Here is a 15178-nt window from a genome sequence, read left to right on the forward strand (position 1 = left end):
TTCCAGCACTCTCTGTTTTTATTAACTCTGTTTCTCTCTCCACAGATACTGCCTGACCTGCTGAGTTTTTCCAGCACTCGCTGTTTTTATTAACTCTGTTTTTCTCTCCACAGATACTGCCTGACCTGCTGAGTATTTCCAGCACTCGCTGTTTTTATTAACTCTGTTTCTCTCTCCACAGATACTGCCTGACCTGCTGAGTTTTTCCAGCACTCGCTGTTTTTATTAACTCTGTTTTTCTCTCCACAGATACTGCCTGACCTGCTGAGTATTTCCAGCACTCTCTGTTTTTATTAACTCTGTTTCTCTCTCCACAGATACTGCCTGACCTGCTGAGTATTTCTCGCACTCTCTGTTTTTATTAACTCTGTTTCTCTCTCCACAGATACTGCCTGACCTGCTGAGTATTTCTCGCACTCTCTGTTTTTATTAACTCTGTTTCTCTCTCCACAGATACTGCCTGACCTGCTGAGTATTTCCAGCACTTGCTGATTTTATTAACTCTGTTTCTCTCTCCACAGATACTGCCTGACCTGCTGAGTATTTCCAGCACTCTCTGTTTTAATTAACTCTGTTTCTCTCTCCACAGATACTGCCTGACCTGCTGAGTATTTCCAGCACACTCTGTTTTTATTAACTCTGTTTCTCTCTCCACAGATACTGCCTGACCTGCTGAGTATTTCCAGCACACTCTGTTTTTATTAACTCTGTTTCTCTCTCCACAGATACTGCCTGACCTGCTGAGTATTTCCAGCACTTGCTGTTTTTATTAACTCTGTTTCTCTCTCCACAGTTACTGCCTGACCTGCTGAGTATTTCCAGCACACTCTGTTTTTATTAACTCTGTTTCTCTCTCCACAGATACTGCCTGACCTGCTGAGTATTTCCAGCACACTCTGTTTTTATTAACTCTGTTTCTCTCTCCACAGATACTGCCTGACCTGCTGAGTATTTCCAGCACACTCTGTTTTTATTAACTCTGTTTCTCTCTCCACAGATACTGCCTGACCTGCTGAGTATTTCCAGCACTTGCTGTTTTTATTAACTCTGTTTCTCTCTCCACAGATACTCCCTGACCTGCTGAGTATTTCCAGCACTCTCTGTTTTTATTAACTCTGTTTCTCTCTCCACAGATACTGCCGGACCTGCTGAGTACTTCCAGCACTCTCTGTTTTTATTAACTCTGTTTCTCTCTCCACAGATACTGCCTGACCTGCTGAGTATTTCCAGCACTCTCTGTTTTTATTAACTCTGTTTCTCTCTCCACAGATACTGCCTGACCTGCTGAGTATTTCCATCACTCTCTGTTTTTATTAACTCTGTTTCTCTCTCCACAGATACTGCCGGACCTGCTGAGTATTTCCAGCACTCTCTGTTTTTATTAACTCTGTTTCTCTCTCCACAGATACTGCCTGACCTGCTGAGTATTTCTCGCACTCTCTGTTTTTATTAACTCTGTTTCTCTCTCCACAGATACTGCCGGACCTGCTGAGTATTTCCAGCACTCTCTGTTTTTATTAACTCTGTTTCTCTCTCCACAGATACTGCCTGACCTGCTGAGTATTTCCAGCACTCTCTGTTTTTATTAACTCTGTTTCTCTCTCCACAGATGCTGCCTGACCTGCTGAGTATTTCCAGCACTCGCTGTTTTTATTAACTCTGTTTTTCTCTCCACAGACACTGCCTGACCTGCTGAGTATTTCCAGCACACTCTGTTTTTATTAACTCTGTTTCTCTCTCCACAGATACTGCCTGACCTGCTGAGTATTTCCAGCACTCGCTGTTTTTATTAACTCTGTTTCTCTCTCCACAGGTACTGCCTGACCTGCTGAGTGTTTCCAGCACTTGCTGTTTTTATTAACTCTGTTTCTCTCTCCACAGATACTGCCTGACCTGTTGAGTATTTCCAGCACTCTCTGTTTTTATTAACTCTGTTTCTCTCTCCCCAGATACTGCCTGACCTGCTGAGTATTTCCAGCACTCGCTGTTTTTATTAACTCTGTTTCTCTCTCCACAGATACTGCCTGACCTGCTGAGTATTTCCAGCACTCTCTGTTTTTATTAACTCTGTTTCTCTCTCCACAGATACTGCCTGACCTGTTGAGTATTTCCAGCACTCTCTGTTTTTATTAACTCTGTTTCTCTCTCCAGAGATACTGCCTGACCTGCTGAGTATTTCCAGCATTTTCTCTTTTTCTTTCGGAGCTTTCTTAAGATTCATCATAACCTCCCTGATTTTGTACTGAATACTCAGGGGTCATAGTCTAAGGATACGGGGTAAACCTTTCAGGACTGAGATTAGCAGAAATTTCTTCACCCAGAGAGTGATGAGCCTGTGGAATTCACTACTACAGAAAGCAGTTGAGGCCAAAACATTATATGTTTTCAAGAATGAGTTAGATATATCTCTTGGGGCGAAAGGGATTAAAGGATACGGGGAGAAAGCGGGAACAGGTGACTGAGTTCAATCATCAGCCTTGATCATAATGAATGGCTGAACAGGCTGGAAGGGCCGAATGGCCTACTCCTGCTCCTATTTTCTACGTTTCTATACCTCTATTTATGAAGCCCAAGATCCCATATGCTTTGCTAATCACTCTCCCAATATGTCTTGTCAGCTTTAACGATCGATACACCCCCAGGTTCCTCGGTTCCTTCATACTCTTTACAAATGTATTGTTAAGTATTTATTGCTTCTTCCTATTCCTTCTGCCAAAATGCACTGTGGTTGACAGACAGGAAACGGAGTAGGAATAAACTGGTCTTTTTCTGGGTGGTAGGCAATGACTAGTGGGTTACCGCAGGGATCAGTGTTTGGCCCCCAGCTGTTCAGAATATATATTAATGACTTGGGTGAGGGAACGAAATGTAACATTTCCAAGTTTGCAGACGACACAAAGCTGGGGGGCGTGGGATGTGAGCTGTGAGGGGGATGCAAAGGGACTCCAATGTGATTTGGACAGGTTGGGTGAGTGGGTAAATGCATGGCAGATGCAGTATAATGTGGATAAATGTGAGGTTATCCACTTTGGTTGTAAAAACAGAAAGGCGGATTATCTGAACGGTGCTAGATTGGGAAAGGGGGATGTGCAACAAGACCTGGGTGTCCTTGTACATCAGTCACTGAAAGCAAGCATTCAGCTGCAGCAAGCAATTAGGAAGGTGAATGGTATGTTGGCCTTCATTGCAAGAGTATTCGAGTACAGGAGCAAGGGATGTCTTACTGCAGTTATACAGGGCTTTGGTGAGACCACATCTGGAATATTGAGTGCAGTTTTGGTCTCCTTATCTGAGGAAGGATGTTCTTGCCATGGAGGGAGTGCAGCGAAGGTTCACCAGACTGATTCCTGGGATGGCAGGATTGGCATATGAAGAGAGATTGGGTAGACTAAGCCTATATTCACTAGAGTTCAGAAAAATGAGAGGGGATCTCATAGAAACTTTTAAAATTCTAACAGGACGAGACAGGCTAGATGCAGGGAGGATGTTCCCGATGGCTGGGGAGTCCAGAACCAGGGGTCACAGTCTCAGGATACGGGGTATGCCAGTTAGAACCGAGATGAAGAGAAATGTCTTCACTCAGAGGGTGATGAACCTGTGGAATTCTCTACCGGAGAAGCAAGTGGAGGCCAAGTCATTAAATATATTCAAGAGGAGATAGATATATTTCTTAATGACAAAGAGATATGGGGAGAAAGTAGGAACAGGATACTAAATTAGACGATCTGCCATGATCTTTTTTGAATGGAAGAGCAGGCCTGAAGGGCCGAATGGCCTACTCCTGCTCCTATTTTTCTATGTTTGAACCAAGGCTGTAATGAGGTCAGGAGCTGAGTGGCCCTGGCGGAACCCAAACTGAGCATCACTGAGCAGGTTATTGCTAAGCAAGTGATACTTGATGGCATTGTGATGACACCTTCCATCACTTTACTGATGATTGAGAGTAGACTGATGGGGCGGTAATTGGCCGGGTTGGTTCTGCTTTTTGTGTACAGGACATACCCAGGCAATTTTCCACATTGCAGGGTAGATGCCAGTGTTGTAGCTGTACTGGAACAGCTTGGCTAGGTGCGCGGCAAGTTCTGGAGCACAGGTCTTCAGTACTATTGCCGGAATATTGTCAGGACCCATAGCCTTTGCAGTATCCAGTGCCTTCAGTCATTTCTTGATATCACGTGGAGTAAATCGAATTGGCTGAAGACTGGGATTTGTGATGCTGGGGACTTCAGGAGGAGGCCGAGATGGATCATCAACTCGGCACTTCTGGCTGAAGATTGTTGCAAATGCTTCAGTCTTATCTTTCGCACTGATGTGCTGGGCTCCCCTGTCATTGAGGATGGGGATATTTGTGGAGCCACCTCCTCCAGTTAGTTGTTTAATTGTCCACCACCATTCATGGCTGGATGTGGCAGGACTGCAGAGCTTAGATCTGATCTGGATGTTCCGGAAGAATAGGCAGAAAGGAAAAGGAGGTGGGGTAGGTTTGTTGTTAAAGGAAGGGATCAGTGCAGTTGTGAGTAATGATATAGGTGCAATAGATCGTGATGTGGAATCAGTTTGGGTGGAAATAAGGAACAGCAAGGGGAAGAAGTCACGGGTGGGAGTCGTCTATCGACCCCCGAGGAGTTGCCTCACTGCAGGACAAAATATGAATCAGGAAATAATGGAGGTGTGTAAGAAGGGCACTGCAATTATCATTGGAGATTTTAATCTGCATATAGACTGGACAAATCAGATTGGCAGAGGTAACATGGAAGATGAATTTGTAGAGTACATCAGGGATTGTTACTTAGAGCAATACATTGCAGAACCTACCCAGGAACAGACTATTTTAGATCTAGTAATGTGTAATGAGGTCACATTAATAAGAGATCTCATAGTTAAGGATCCTTTAGGGAGAAGTGATCACAACATGGGTAGAATTTCAAATTCAGTTTGAGGGAGAGCAACTCGGGTCTCAAACCAGTGTCTTCAACTTAAACAAGGGCAATTACAGAGGTGTGAAGAAAGAGTTGTCTAAAGCAGGCTGGGAAAATAGACTACAGGGAAAGTCAGTAGATGAGCAGTGGCAGACTTTTAAACTGATATTTCATAACACAGCAAACATTTATTCCAGTCAGAAGGAAGGACTCGATGAGAACGATGAACTATTTGTGGATAAGAAAGGAAATTAAGGAGAGTATCAAATCAGAAACTAAGGTTACAAAGCGGTGAAAGCTGGTGGTAGGCTAAAGGATTGGGAATTGTTTAGAAACCAGCAGCGGATGACTAAAAAACTAATAAAGAGGGAGAAAATTGATTGAGAGTAAATTGGCAAGAAATATAAAAACAAACAGTAAGAGCTTCTACGGGTTTATAAAAAGGAAGGGATTAGCTAAAGTAAGTGTGGGACTCTTAGAGGATGAGACTGGGGAATTAATAACAGGGAACAGGGAAATAGCAGATAATTTAAACCAATATTTTACATCGGTCTTCACGGTGGAGGACACTATAAACATCCCAACAATAATAGATGAACAAGGTGTAAATGGGAGGGAGGAACTTGTAACAATCTCGATCACGAGGGAAAAGGTGCTGGACAAACTGATAGGACTAAAGGCAGACAAGTCACCAGGACCTGATGGCCTGTATCCAAAGGTTTTAAAAGAAGTAGCTGCAGAGATAGTGGAGGCATTGGTCAGGATATACCAAAACTCACTGGATTCCAGGAGTGTACCAGTGGATTGGAAAACCGCTAATGTGACACCCCTATTCAAGAAAGGAGGGAGACAGAAAGCAGGAAACTATAGACCAGTTAGCTTAATATCAGTCATTGGGAAAATGCTAGAGTCCATTATTAAGGAAGAAATAGCAGGACATTTAGAAAAACATAATGCAATCAAACAGAGTCAACATGGTTTAATGAAAGGGAAATCATGTTTGACAAATTTGTTCGAGTTCTTTGAGGATATAACAAGCAGAGTGGATAAAGGGGAACCGGGAGATGTAGTGTATTTGGATTTTCAGAAGGCTTTTGATAAGGTGGCACATAAAAGGTTCACAAAATAAGAGCTCAGGGTATTGGGGGTAATGTGTTGGCATGGATTGAGGATTGGTTAGCACACAGAAGGCAGAGAGTCTGGATCAATGGGTCTTTTTCAGGTTGGAAAGCTGTAACCAGTGGGGTGCCACAAGGATCAGTCCTAGGGGCTCAGCTATTTACTATCTATATTAATGACTTGGAGGAAAGGACAGAATGTAGTGAATCCAAATTTGCTGACAATACAAAAATAGGTGGGAAGACATGTTGTGATGAGGACACAAAGAATCTACAAAGGGATATAGATAGGTTAAGTGAGTGGGCAAAAACTTGGCAGATGGAGTTCAATGTGGGAAAGTGTGAGGTCATCCAATTTGGTAGGAAGAATAAAAAGGTAGATTATTATTTAGATGGAGAAAGACTATAAAATACTGCAGTACAGAGGGATCTGGGTGTTCTTGTACATGAAACACAAAAGGTTATCATGCAGGTGCAGCAAGTAATTAAGAAGACAAATGGAATTTTGACCTTTATTGCTAAGGGGTTAGAGTTTAAAAATAGGGAAGTCTTGTTACAACTGTACAGGGTGTTGGTGAGGCCACACCTGCAGTACTGTGTACAGTTTTGGTCCCCATATTTAAGAAAGGATATACTGGCATTGGAGGCAGTTCAGAAAAGATTCACTAGGCTAATTCCTGGGATGAAGGGGTTGATTTATCAAGAACGGATAAACAGGTTAGGCCTTTATTCATTAGAGTTTAAAAGAATGAGGGGTGATCTTATAGAAACATATAAGATTTTAAGGGGGCCTGACAGGGTAGATGTTGAGAATATTTTTCCACTAGTGGGGGAATCTCGAACTAGGGGACATAGTTACAGAATAAAGGGACACACATTTAAAACTGAGATGTGAAGGAATTTCTTCTCTCAGAGGATGGTGAATGTCTGGAATTCTCTACCCCAGACAGTTGTGGAGGCTAGATCACTGAAAGTACTTAAAGAGGAGGTAGATAGATTATTGAAATCTCGGGGAGTAAAGGGTTAGGCAGAGCAGGCACGAAAGAGAAGTTGAGGTCTGGGACAGATCAGCCATGATCTTATTGAATGGTGGGGCAGGATTGAGGGGCTGAATGGCCTACTCCTGCTCCTATTTCTTATGTTGTTATGATCCATTGGTTATGGGATCGCTTAGCTCTGTCTATTGCATGCTGCTTCTGCTGTTTTGCATGCAAGTAGTCCTGTGTTGTAGCTTCACCAGGTTGACACCTCATTTTGAGGTATGACTGGTGCTGCTCCTGGCATGCCCTCCTGCACTCTTCATTGAACCAGGGCTGGTTCCACTCTTGGTGATGGACATTGAAGTCCCCCACCCAGAGTACATTTTGTGCCCTTGCCACCCTCAGTGCTTCCTCCAAGTGGTGTTCAACATGGAGGAGTACTGAGTCATCAGCTGAGGGAGGGCGGTAGATGGTAATCAGTAGGAGGTTACCTTGCCCATGTAGGGGTAGTGTCACTGCACTAATAATGCAGAAGCCCTGGATAATGGTCTGGGGACAAGGGTTCAAATCCCACCACAGTAGAAGGTGGAATTTGAATTTAATTAATAAATCTGGAATTTAAAGCTAGTCTAATGATGGCCATGAAACCATTGTTGATTGTTGTAAAAACCCATCTGGTTCACTAATATCCTTTAGGGAAGGGAATCTGCTCTCCTTACCTGGTCTGGTATACCCGCTCCCAGTGTACCTGCTCTCTGTGTACCCCTCCCAGTCAATGCCATGTACCTGCTCCCAGTTAATGTCATGTACCCACTCCCAGTGTACGCCCCCGTGTACCCACTCCCAGTCAATGCCATGTACCCGCTCCCAGTGTACGCCCCTGTGTACCCACTCCCAGTGTACGCCCCCATGTACCCACTCCCAGTCAATGCCATGTACCCGCTCCCAGTGTACGCCCCTGTGTACCCACTCCCAGTGTACGCCCCCATGTACCCGCTCCCAGTCTATGTCATGTACCCGCTCCCAGTGCACACCCCTGTGTACCCACTCCCAGTGTACGCCCCCATGTACCCGCTCCCAGTCTATGTCATGTACCCGCTCCCAGTGTAGGCCCCCGTGTACCCACTCCCAGTGTACGCCCCCATGTACCCACTCCCAGTCTATGTCATGTACCCGCTCCCAGTGTAGGCCCCCGTGTACCCACTCCCAGTGTACGCCCCCATGTACCCGCTCCCAGTCTATGTCATGTACCCGCTCCCAGTGTACGCCCCTGTGTACCCACTCCCAGTGTACACCCTGGTGTTGTGCTTTCACCTCCTGCTGTATCTCCAGTTTATACTTCAGCACATCTCCCACTGCGCTCGGTTGTTTCTGTGTCCACTGCAGAATGAACATGTAGAGATTGCGTTTCTGGATCCGCACCGGGCTCGGAGTATCGTAATAAAACTCTGGCTCATATGCTCGTCCTGGGGGCGAAGAATTAGTATCTGGATTAATGTGGGAACTTGTACAACATCACACCCCATAATACCCCACAGAACAACCCATTAAAACCCAGAATATCCCTAATTTCCTCTCAGAAATACCTGGGAATGACCGCATAGTAATATCTCAGTATGACCCTCAGTAATACCTGGGAGTGACCGCATAGTAATATCTCAGTATGACCCTCAGAAATATCTGGGAGTGACCGCTCAGAAATATCTGGGAGTGACCGCTCAGTAATACCTGGGAGTGACCGCATAGTAATATCTCAGTATGACCCTCAGAAATATCTGGGAGTGACCGCTCAGAAATATCTGGGAGTGACCGCTCAGTAATACCTGGGAATGACCGCATAGTAATATCTCAGTATGACCCTCAGAAATATCTGGGAGTGACCGCTCAGAAATATCTGGGAGTGACCGCTCAGTAATACCTGGGAGTGACCCCTCAGTAATACCTGGGAGTGACCGCATAGTAATATCTCAGATTGAACCTCAGTTAAAGCTGGGAGTGACCACTCAGTAATATCTCAGAACGACCACTCAGTAATATCTTGGAGTGACCCCTCAGTAATATCTGGGAATGACCGCATAGTAATATCTCAGGTTGACGCTCAGAAATATCTGGGAGTGACCGCTGAGAAATATCTGGGAGTGACCGCTCAGTAATACCTGGGAGTGACCGCATAGTAATATCTCAGATTGAACCTCAGTTAAAGCTGGGAGTGACCGCTCAGTAATTTCTCAGAACGACCACTCAGTAATATCTGGGAGTGACCACACAGTAATATCTCAGAGTGACCACTCAGTAATATCTCAGAGAGACCACTGAGTAATATCTGGGAGTGACCACTGAGTAATATCTCAGAATGACCGCTCAGTAATATCTCAGAGTGACCCCTCAGTAATATCTCGGAGTGACCCCTCAGTAATATCTCGGAGTGACCCCTCAGTAATATCTCGGAGTGACCCCTCAGTAATATCTCAGAGTGACCCCTCAGTAATATCTCAGAATGACCACTCAGCAATATCTCAGAGTGACCGCTCAGTAATATCTCAGAATGACCGCTCAGTAATATCTCAGAGTGACCCCTCAGTAATATCTCAGAGTGACCCCTCAGTAATATCTGGGAGAGACGACTCAGTAATATTGGGAGTAACCCCTCAGTAATATCTCAGAGTGACAGCTCAGTAATATCTGGGAGAAACCCCTCAGTAATATCTCAGAGTGACAGCTCAGTAATATCTGGGAGTGACCACTCAGTAATATTTGGGAGTGACCGCTCAGTAATATCTGGGAGTGAAAACTCAGTAATATATCAGAGTGACAACTCAGTAATATTTTGGAGTAACCGCTCAGTAATATATGGGAGTGACCACTCAGTAATATATGGGAGTGACCACTCAGTAATATCTGGGAGAGACGACTTAGTAATATCTGGGAGGAACCCCACAGTAATATCTCAGAGAGACAGCTCAGTAATATCTGGGAGTGACCGATCAGTAATATATGGTAGAAACCCCTAAGTAATATCTGAGTGACCACTCTGTAATATCGGGGAGTAACCGCTCAGTAACATCTCAGAATGACCACTCAATAATATCTGGGAGTAACCCTTCAGTAATATCTGGGAGTGACCGCTTAGTAATATCTGGGAGTGATCGCTCAGTAATATCTGGGATTGACCGCTCAGTAATATCCGGGATTGACCCCTAAGTAATATCTGGGATTGACCCCTAAGTAATATCTCGGAGTGACCGCTCAGTAATATCTCAGAGTGACTGCTCAGTAATATCTCAGAGTGACCGCTCAGTGATATCTGGGAGTGACCGCTCAGTAATATGTGGGAGTAACCACTCAGTAATATCTGGGAGTAACCACTCAGTAATATCTCAGTCACCACACAGTAATATCTGAGTAACCCCACCGTAATATCTGAGTAACACCACAGTACTATCTGGGAGTGACCCCTCATTAATATCTGGGAGTGACCGCTCAGTAATATCTGAATCACCACACAGTAATATCTCAGAGTAACCGCTCAGTAATATCTGGGAGTGACCCCTCAGTAATATCTGGGAGTGACCCCTCAGTAATATCTGGGAGTGACCCCTCAGTAATATCTGGGAGTAATCGCTCAGTAATATCTGGGAGTGACCCCCTCAGTAATATCTGGGAGTGACCGCTCAGTAATATCTGGGAGTGACCACTCAGTAATATCTGGGAGTGACAACTCAGTAATATATGGGAGTGACCGCTCAGTTATATCAGGGAGTGACAACTCAGCAATATCTCAGAGTGACCACTCAGTAATATCTGGGAGTGACAACTCAGTAATATATGGGAGTGACCGCTCAGTTATATCAGGGAGTGACAACTCAGCAATATCTCAGAGTGACCGCTCAGTAATATCTGGGAGTAACCCCTCATAATATCTCAGAGTGACAGCTCAGTAATATCTGGTATTGACCGCTCAGTAATATATGGGAGTAACCCCTCAGTAATATCTGATTGACCGCTCAGTAATATCTGGGAGTAACCCCACAGTAATATCTGGGAGTGAGCGCTCAGTAATATAAGGGAGTGACAGCTCAGTAATATCTGGGATTGACCGCTCAGTAATATATGGGAGAAACGCCTCAGTAATATCTGAGTGACCACTCAGTAGTATCTGGGAGTGAAAATTCAGTAATATTTGGGAGTGACCACTCAGTAATATTTGGGAGTGACCGCTCAGTAATATCTGGGAGTGAAAACTCAGTAATATATCAGAGTGACAACTCAGTAATATTTTGGAGTAACCGCTCAGTAATATCTCAGAGTGACCACTCAGTAATATATGGGAGTGACCACTCAGTAATATCTGGGAGTCACCGCTCAGTAATATCTGGGAGAGACGACTCAGCAATATCTGGGAGGAACACCACAGTAATATCTCAGAGTGACAGCTCAGTAATATCTGGGAGTGACCGCTCAGTAATATATGGTAGAAACCCCTCAGTAATATCTGAGTAACCACTCAGTAATATCTGGGAGTAACCACTCAGTAATATCGGGGAGTAACCGCTCAGTAATATCGGGGAGTAACCGCTCAGTAACATCTCAGAATGACCGCTCAGTAATATCTGGGAGTAACCCCACAGTAATATCTGGGAGTAACCCCACAGTAATATCTGGGAGTAACCCCACAGTAATATCTGGGAGTGACCGCTCAGTAATATCTGGGAGTGACCGCTCAGTAATATCTCAGAGTGACAGCTCAGTAATATCTGGGAGTAACCCCACAGTAATATCTGGGAGTAACCCCACATAATATCTGGGAGTGACAACTCAATAATATATGGGAGTGACCGCTCAGTAATATCAGGGAGTGACAACTCAGCAATATCTCAGAGTGACCGCTCAGTAATATCTGGGAATAACCCCTCATAATATCTCAGAGTGACAGCTCAGTAATATCTGGGATTGACCACTCAGTAATATATGGGAGTAACCCCTCAGTAATATCTGATTGACCGCTCAGTAATATCTGGGAGTAACCCCACAGTAATATCTGGGAGTGAGCGCTCAGTAATATCAGGGAGTGACAGCTCAGTAATATCTGGGATTGACAGCTCAGTAATATCTGGGATTGACCGCTCAGTAATATATGGGAGAAACGCCTCAGTAATATCTGAGTGACCGCTCAGTAGTATCTGGGAGTGAAAACTCAGTAATATATGGGAGTAACCCCTCAGTAATATCAGGGAGTGACAGCTCAGTAATATCTGGGATTGACCGCTCAGTAATATATGGGAGAAACCCCTCAGTAATATCTGGGAGTGACCACTCAGTAATATCTGGGAGAGACGACTTAGTAATATCTGGGAGGAACCCCACAGTAATATCTCAGAGAGACAGCTCAGTAATATCTGGGAGTGACCGATCAGTAATATATGGTAGAAACCCCTAAGTAATATCTGAGTGACCACTCAGTAATATCGGGGAGTAACCGCTCAGTAACATCTCAGAATGACCACTCAATAATATCTGGGAGTAACCCTTCAGTAATATCTGGGAGTGACCGCTCAGTAATATCCGGGAATGACCCCTAAGTAATATCTGGGATTGACCCCTAAGTAATATATGGGAGTGACCGCTCAGTTATATCAGGGAGTGACAACTCAGCAATATCTCAGAGTGACCGCTCAGTAATATCTGGGAGTAACCCCTCATAATATCTCAGAGTGACAGCTCAGTAATATCTGGTATTGACCGCTCAGTAATATATGGGAGTAACCCCTCAGTAATATCTGATTGACCGCTCAGTAATATCTGGGAGTAACCCCACAGTAATATCTGGGAGTGAGCGCTCAGTAATATAAGGGAGTGACAGCTCAGTAATATCTGGGATTGACCGCTCAGTAATATATGGGAGAAACGCCTCAGTAATATCTGAGTGACCACTCAGTAGTATCTGGGAGTGAAAATTCAGTAATATTTGGGAGTGACCACTCAGTAATATTTGGGAGTGACCGCTCAGTAATATCTGGGAGTGAAAACTCAGTAATATATCAGAGTGACAACTCAGTAATATTTTGGAGTAACCGCTCAGTAATATCTCAGAGTGACCACTCAGTAATATATGGGAGTGACCACTCAGTAATATCTGGGAGTCACCGCTCAGTAATATCTGGGAGAGACGACTCAGCAATATCTGGGAGGAACACCACAGTAATATCTCAGAGTGACAGCTTAGTAATATCTGGGAGTGACCGCTCAGTAATATCTGGGAGAGACGACTCAGCAATATCTGGGAGGAACACCACAGTAATATCTCAGAGTGACAGCTCAGTAATATCTGGGAGTGACCGCTCAGTAATATATGGTAGAAACCCCTCAGTAATATCTGAGTGACCACTCAGTAATATCTGGGAGTAACCACTCAGTAATATCTGGGAGTAACCACTCAGTAATATCGGGGAGTAACCGCTCAGTAATATCGGGGAGTAACCGCTCAGTAACATCTCAGAATGACCGCTCAGTAATATCTGGGAGTAACCCCACAGTAATATCTGGGAGTAACCCCACAGTAATATCTGGGAGTAACCCCACAGTAATATCTGGGAGTGACCGCTCAGTAATATCTTGGAGTGACCGCTCAGTAATATCTCAGAGTGACAGCTCAGTAATATCTGGGAGTAACCCCACAGTAATATCTGGGAGTAACCCCACATAATATCTGGGAGTGACAACTCAGTAATATATGGGAGTGACCGCTCAGTAATATCAGGGAGTGACAACTCAGCAATATCTCAGAGTGACCGCTCAGTAATATCTGGGAATAACCCCTCATAATATCTCAGAGTGACAGCTCAGTAATATCTGGGATTGACCACTCAGTAATATATGGGAGTAACCCCTCAGTAATATCTGATTGACCGCTCAGTAATATCTGGGAGTAACCCCACAGTAATATCTGGGAGTGAGCGCTCAGTAATATCAGGGAGTGACAGCTCAGTAATATCTGGGATTGACAGCTCAGTAATATCTGGGATTGACCGCTCAGTAATATATGGGAGAAACGCCTCAGTAATATCTGAGTGACCGCTCAGGAGTATCTGGGAGTGAAAACTCAGTAATATATGGGAGTAACCCCTCAGTAATATCAGGGAGTGACAGCTCAGTAATATTTGGGATTGACCGCTCAGTAATATATGGGAGAAACCCCTCAGTAATATCTGGGAGTGACCACTCAGTAATATCTGGGAGAGACGACTTAGTAATATCTGGGAGGAACCCCACAGTAATATCTCAGAGAGACAGCTCAGTAATATCTGGGAGTGACCGATCAGTAATATATGGTAGAAAACCCTAAGTAATATCTGAGTGACCACTCAGTAATATCGGGGAGTAACCGCTCAGTAACATCTCAGAATGACCACTCAATAATATCTGGGAGTAACCCTTCAGTAATATCTGGGAGTGACCGCTCAGTAATATCCGGGAATGACCCCTAAGTAATGTCTGGGATTGACCCCTAAGTAATATCTGGGAGTGACCGCTCAGTAATATCTCAGAGTGACCGCTCAGTAATATCTCAGAGTGACCGCTCAGTAATATCTCAGAGTGACCGCTCAGTGATATCTGGGAGTGACCGCTCAGTAATATCTGGGAGTAACCACTCAGTAATATCTGGGAGTAACCACTCAGTAATATCTCAGTCACCACACAGTAATATCTGAGTAACCCCACCGTAATATCTGAGTAACACCACAGTAATATCTGGGAGTGACCCCTCATTAAAATCTGGGAGTGACCCCTCATTAATATCTGGGAGTGACCCCTCAGTAATATCTGGGAGTGACCGCTCAGTAATATCTGAATCACCACACAGTAATATCTCAGAGTAACCGCTCAGTAATATCTGGGAGTGACCCCTCAGTAATATCTGGGAGTGACCCCTCAGTAATATCTGGGAGTGACCGCTCAGTAATATCTGGGAGTGACCACTCAGTAATATCTGGGAGTGACCGCTCAGTAATATGTGGCAGTAACCACTCAGTAATATCTGGGAGTGACCGCTCAGTAATATCTGGGAGTGACCGCTCAGTAATATCTGGGAGTGACCGCTCAGTAATATCTGGGAGTGACCGCTCAGTAATATCTGGGAGTGATCACTCTGTAATATCTGAGT

The 15178-nt window shown here is 44.4% G+C and overlaps 1 protein-coding gene across 1 annotated transcript in view; it reads right to left on the bottom strand.

Annotated features, from left to right (window-relative positions):
* The window catches only part of LOC137367185 (MAM domain-containing glycosylphosphatidylinositol anchor protein 2-like), a 1446177-nt gene that overhangs the window by 1190439 nt on the left and 240560 nt on the right, over window positions 1–15178 (bottom strand). Inside the window, exon 4 of the mRNA XM_068028622.1 lies at window positions 8011–8483. Coding sequence (XP_067884723.1) covers window positions 8011–8483 — 473 coding nt within the window. The remainder of the gene's footprint in view (window positions 1–8010; window positions 8484–15178) is intronic.

The sequence above is a fragment of the Heterodontus francisci genome, chromosome 3 (genome assembly GCF_036365525.1).
Source record: "Heterodontus francisci isolate sHetFra1 chromosome 3, sHetFra1.hap1, whole genome shotgun sequence".
In the NCBI taxonomy this organism is placed as follows: Eukaryota; Metazoa; Chordata; class Chondrichthyes; order Heterodontiformes; family Heterodontidae; genus Heterodontus; species Heterodontus francisci.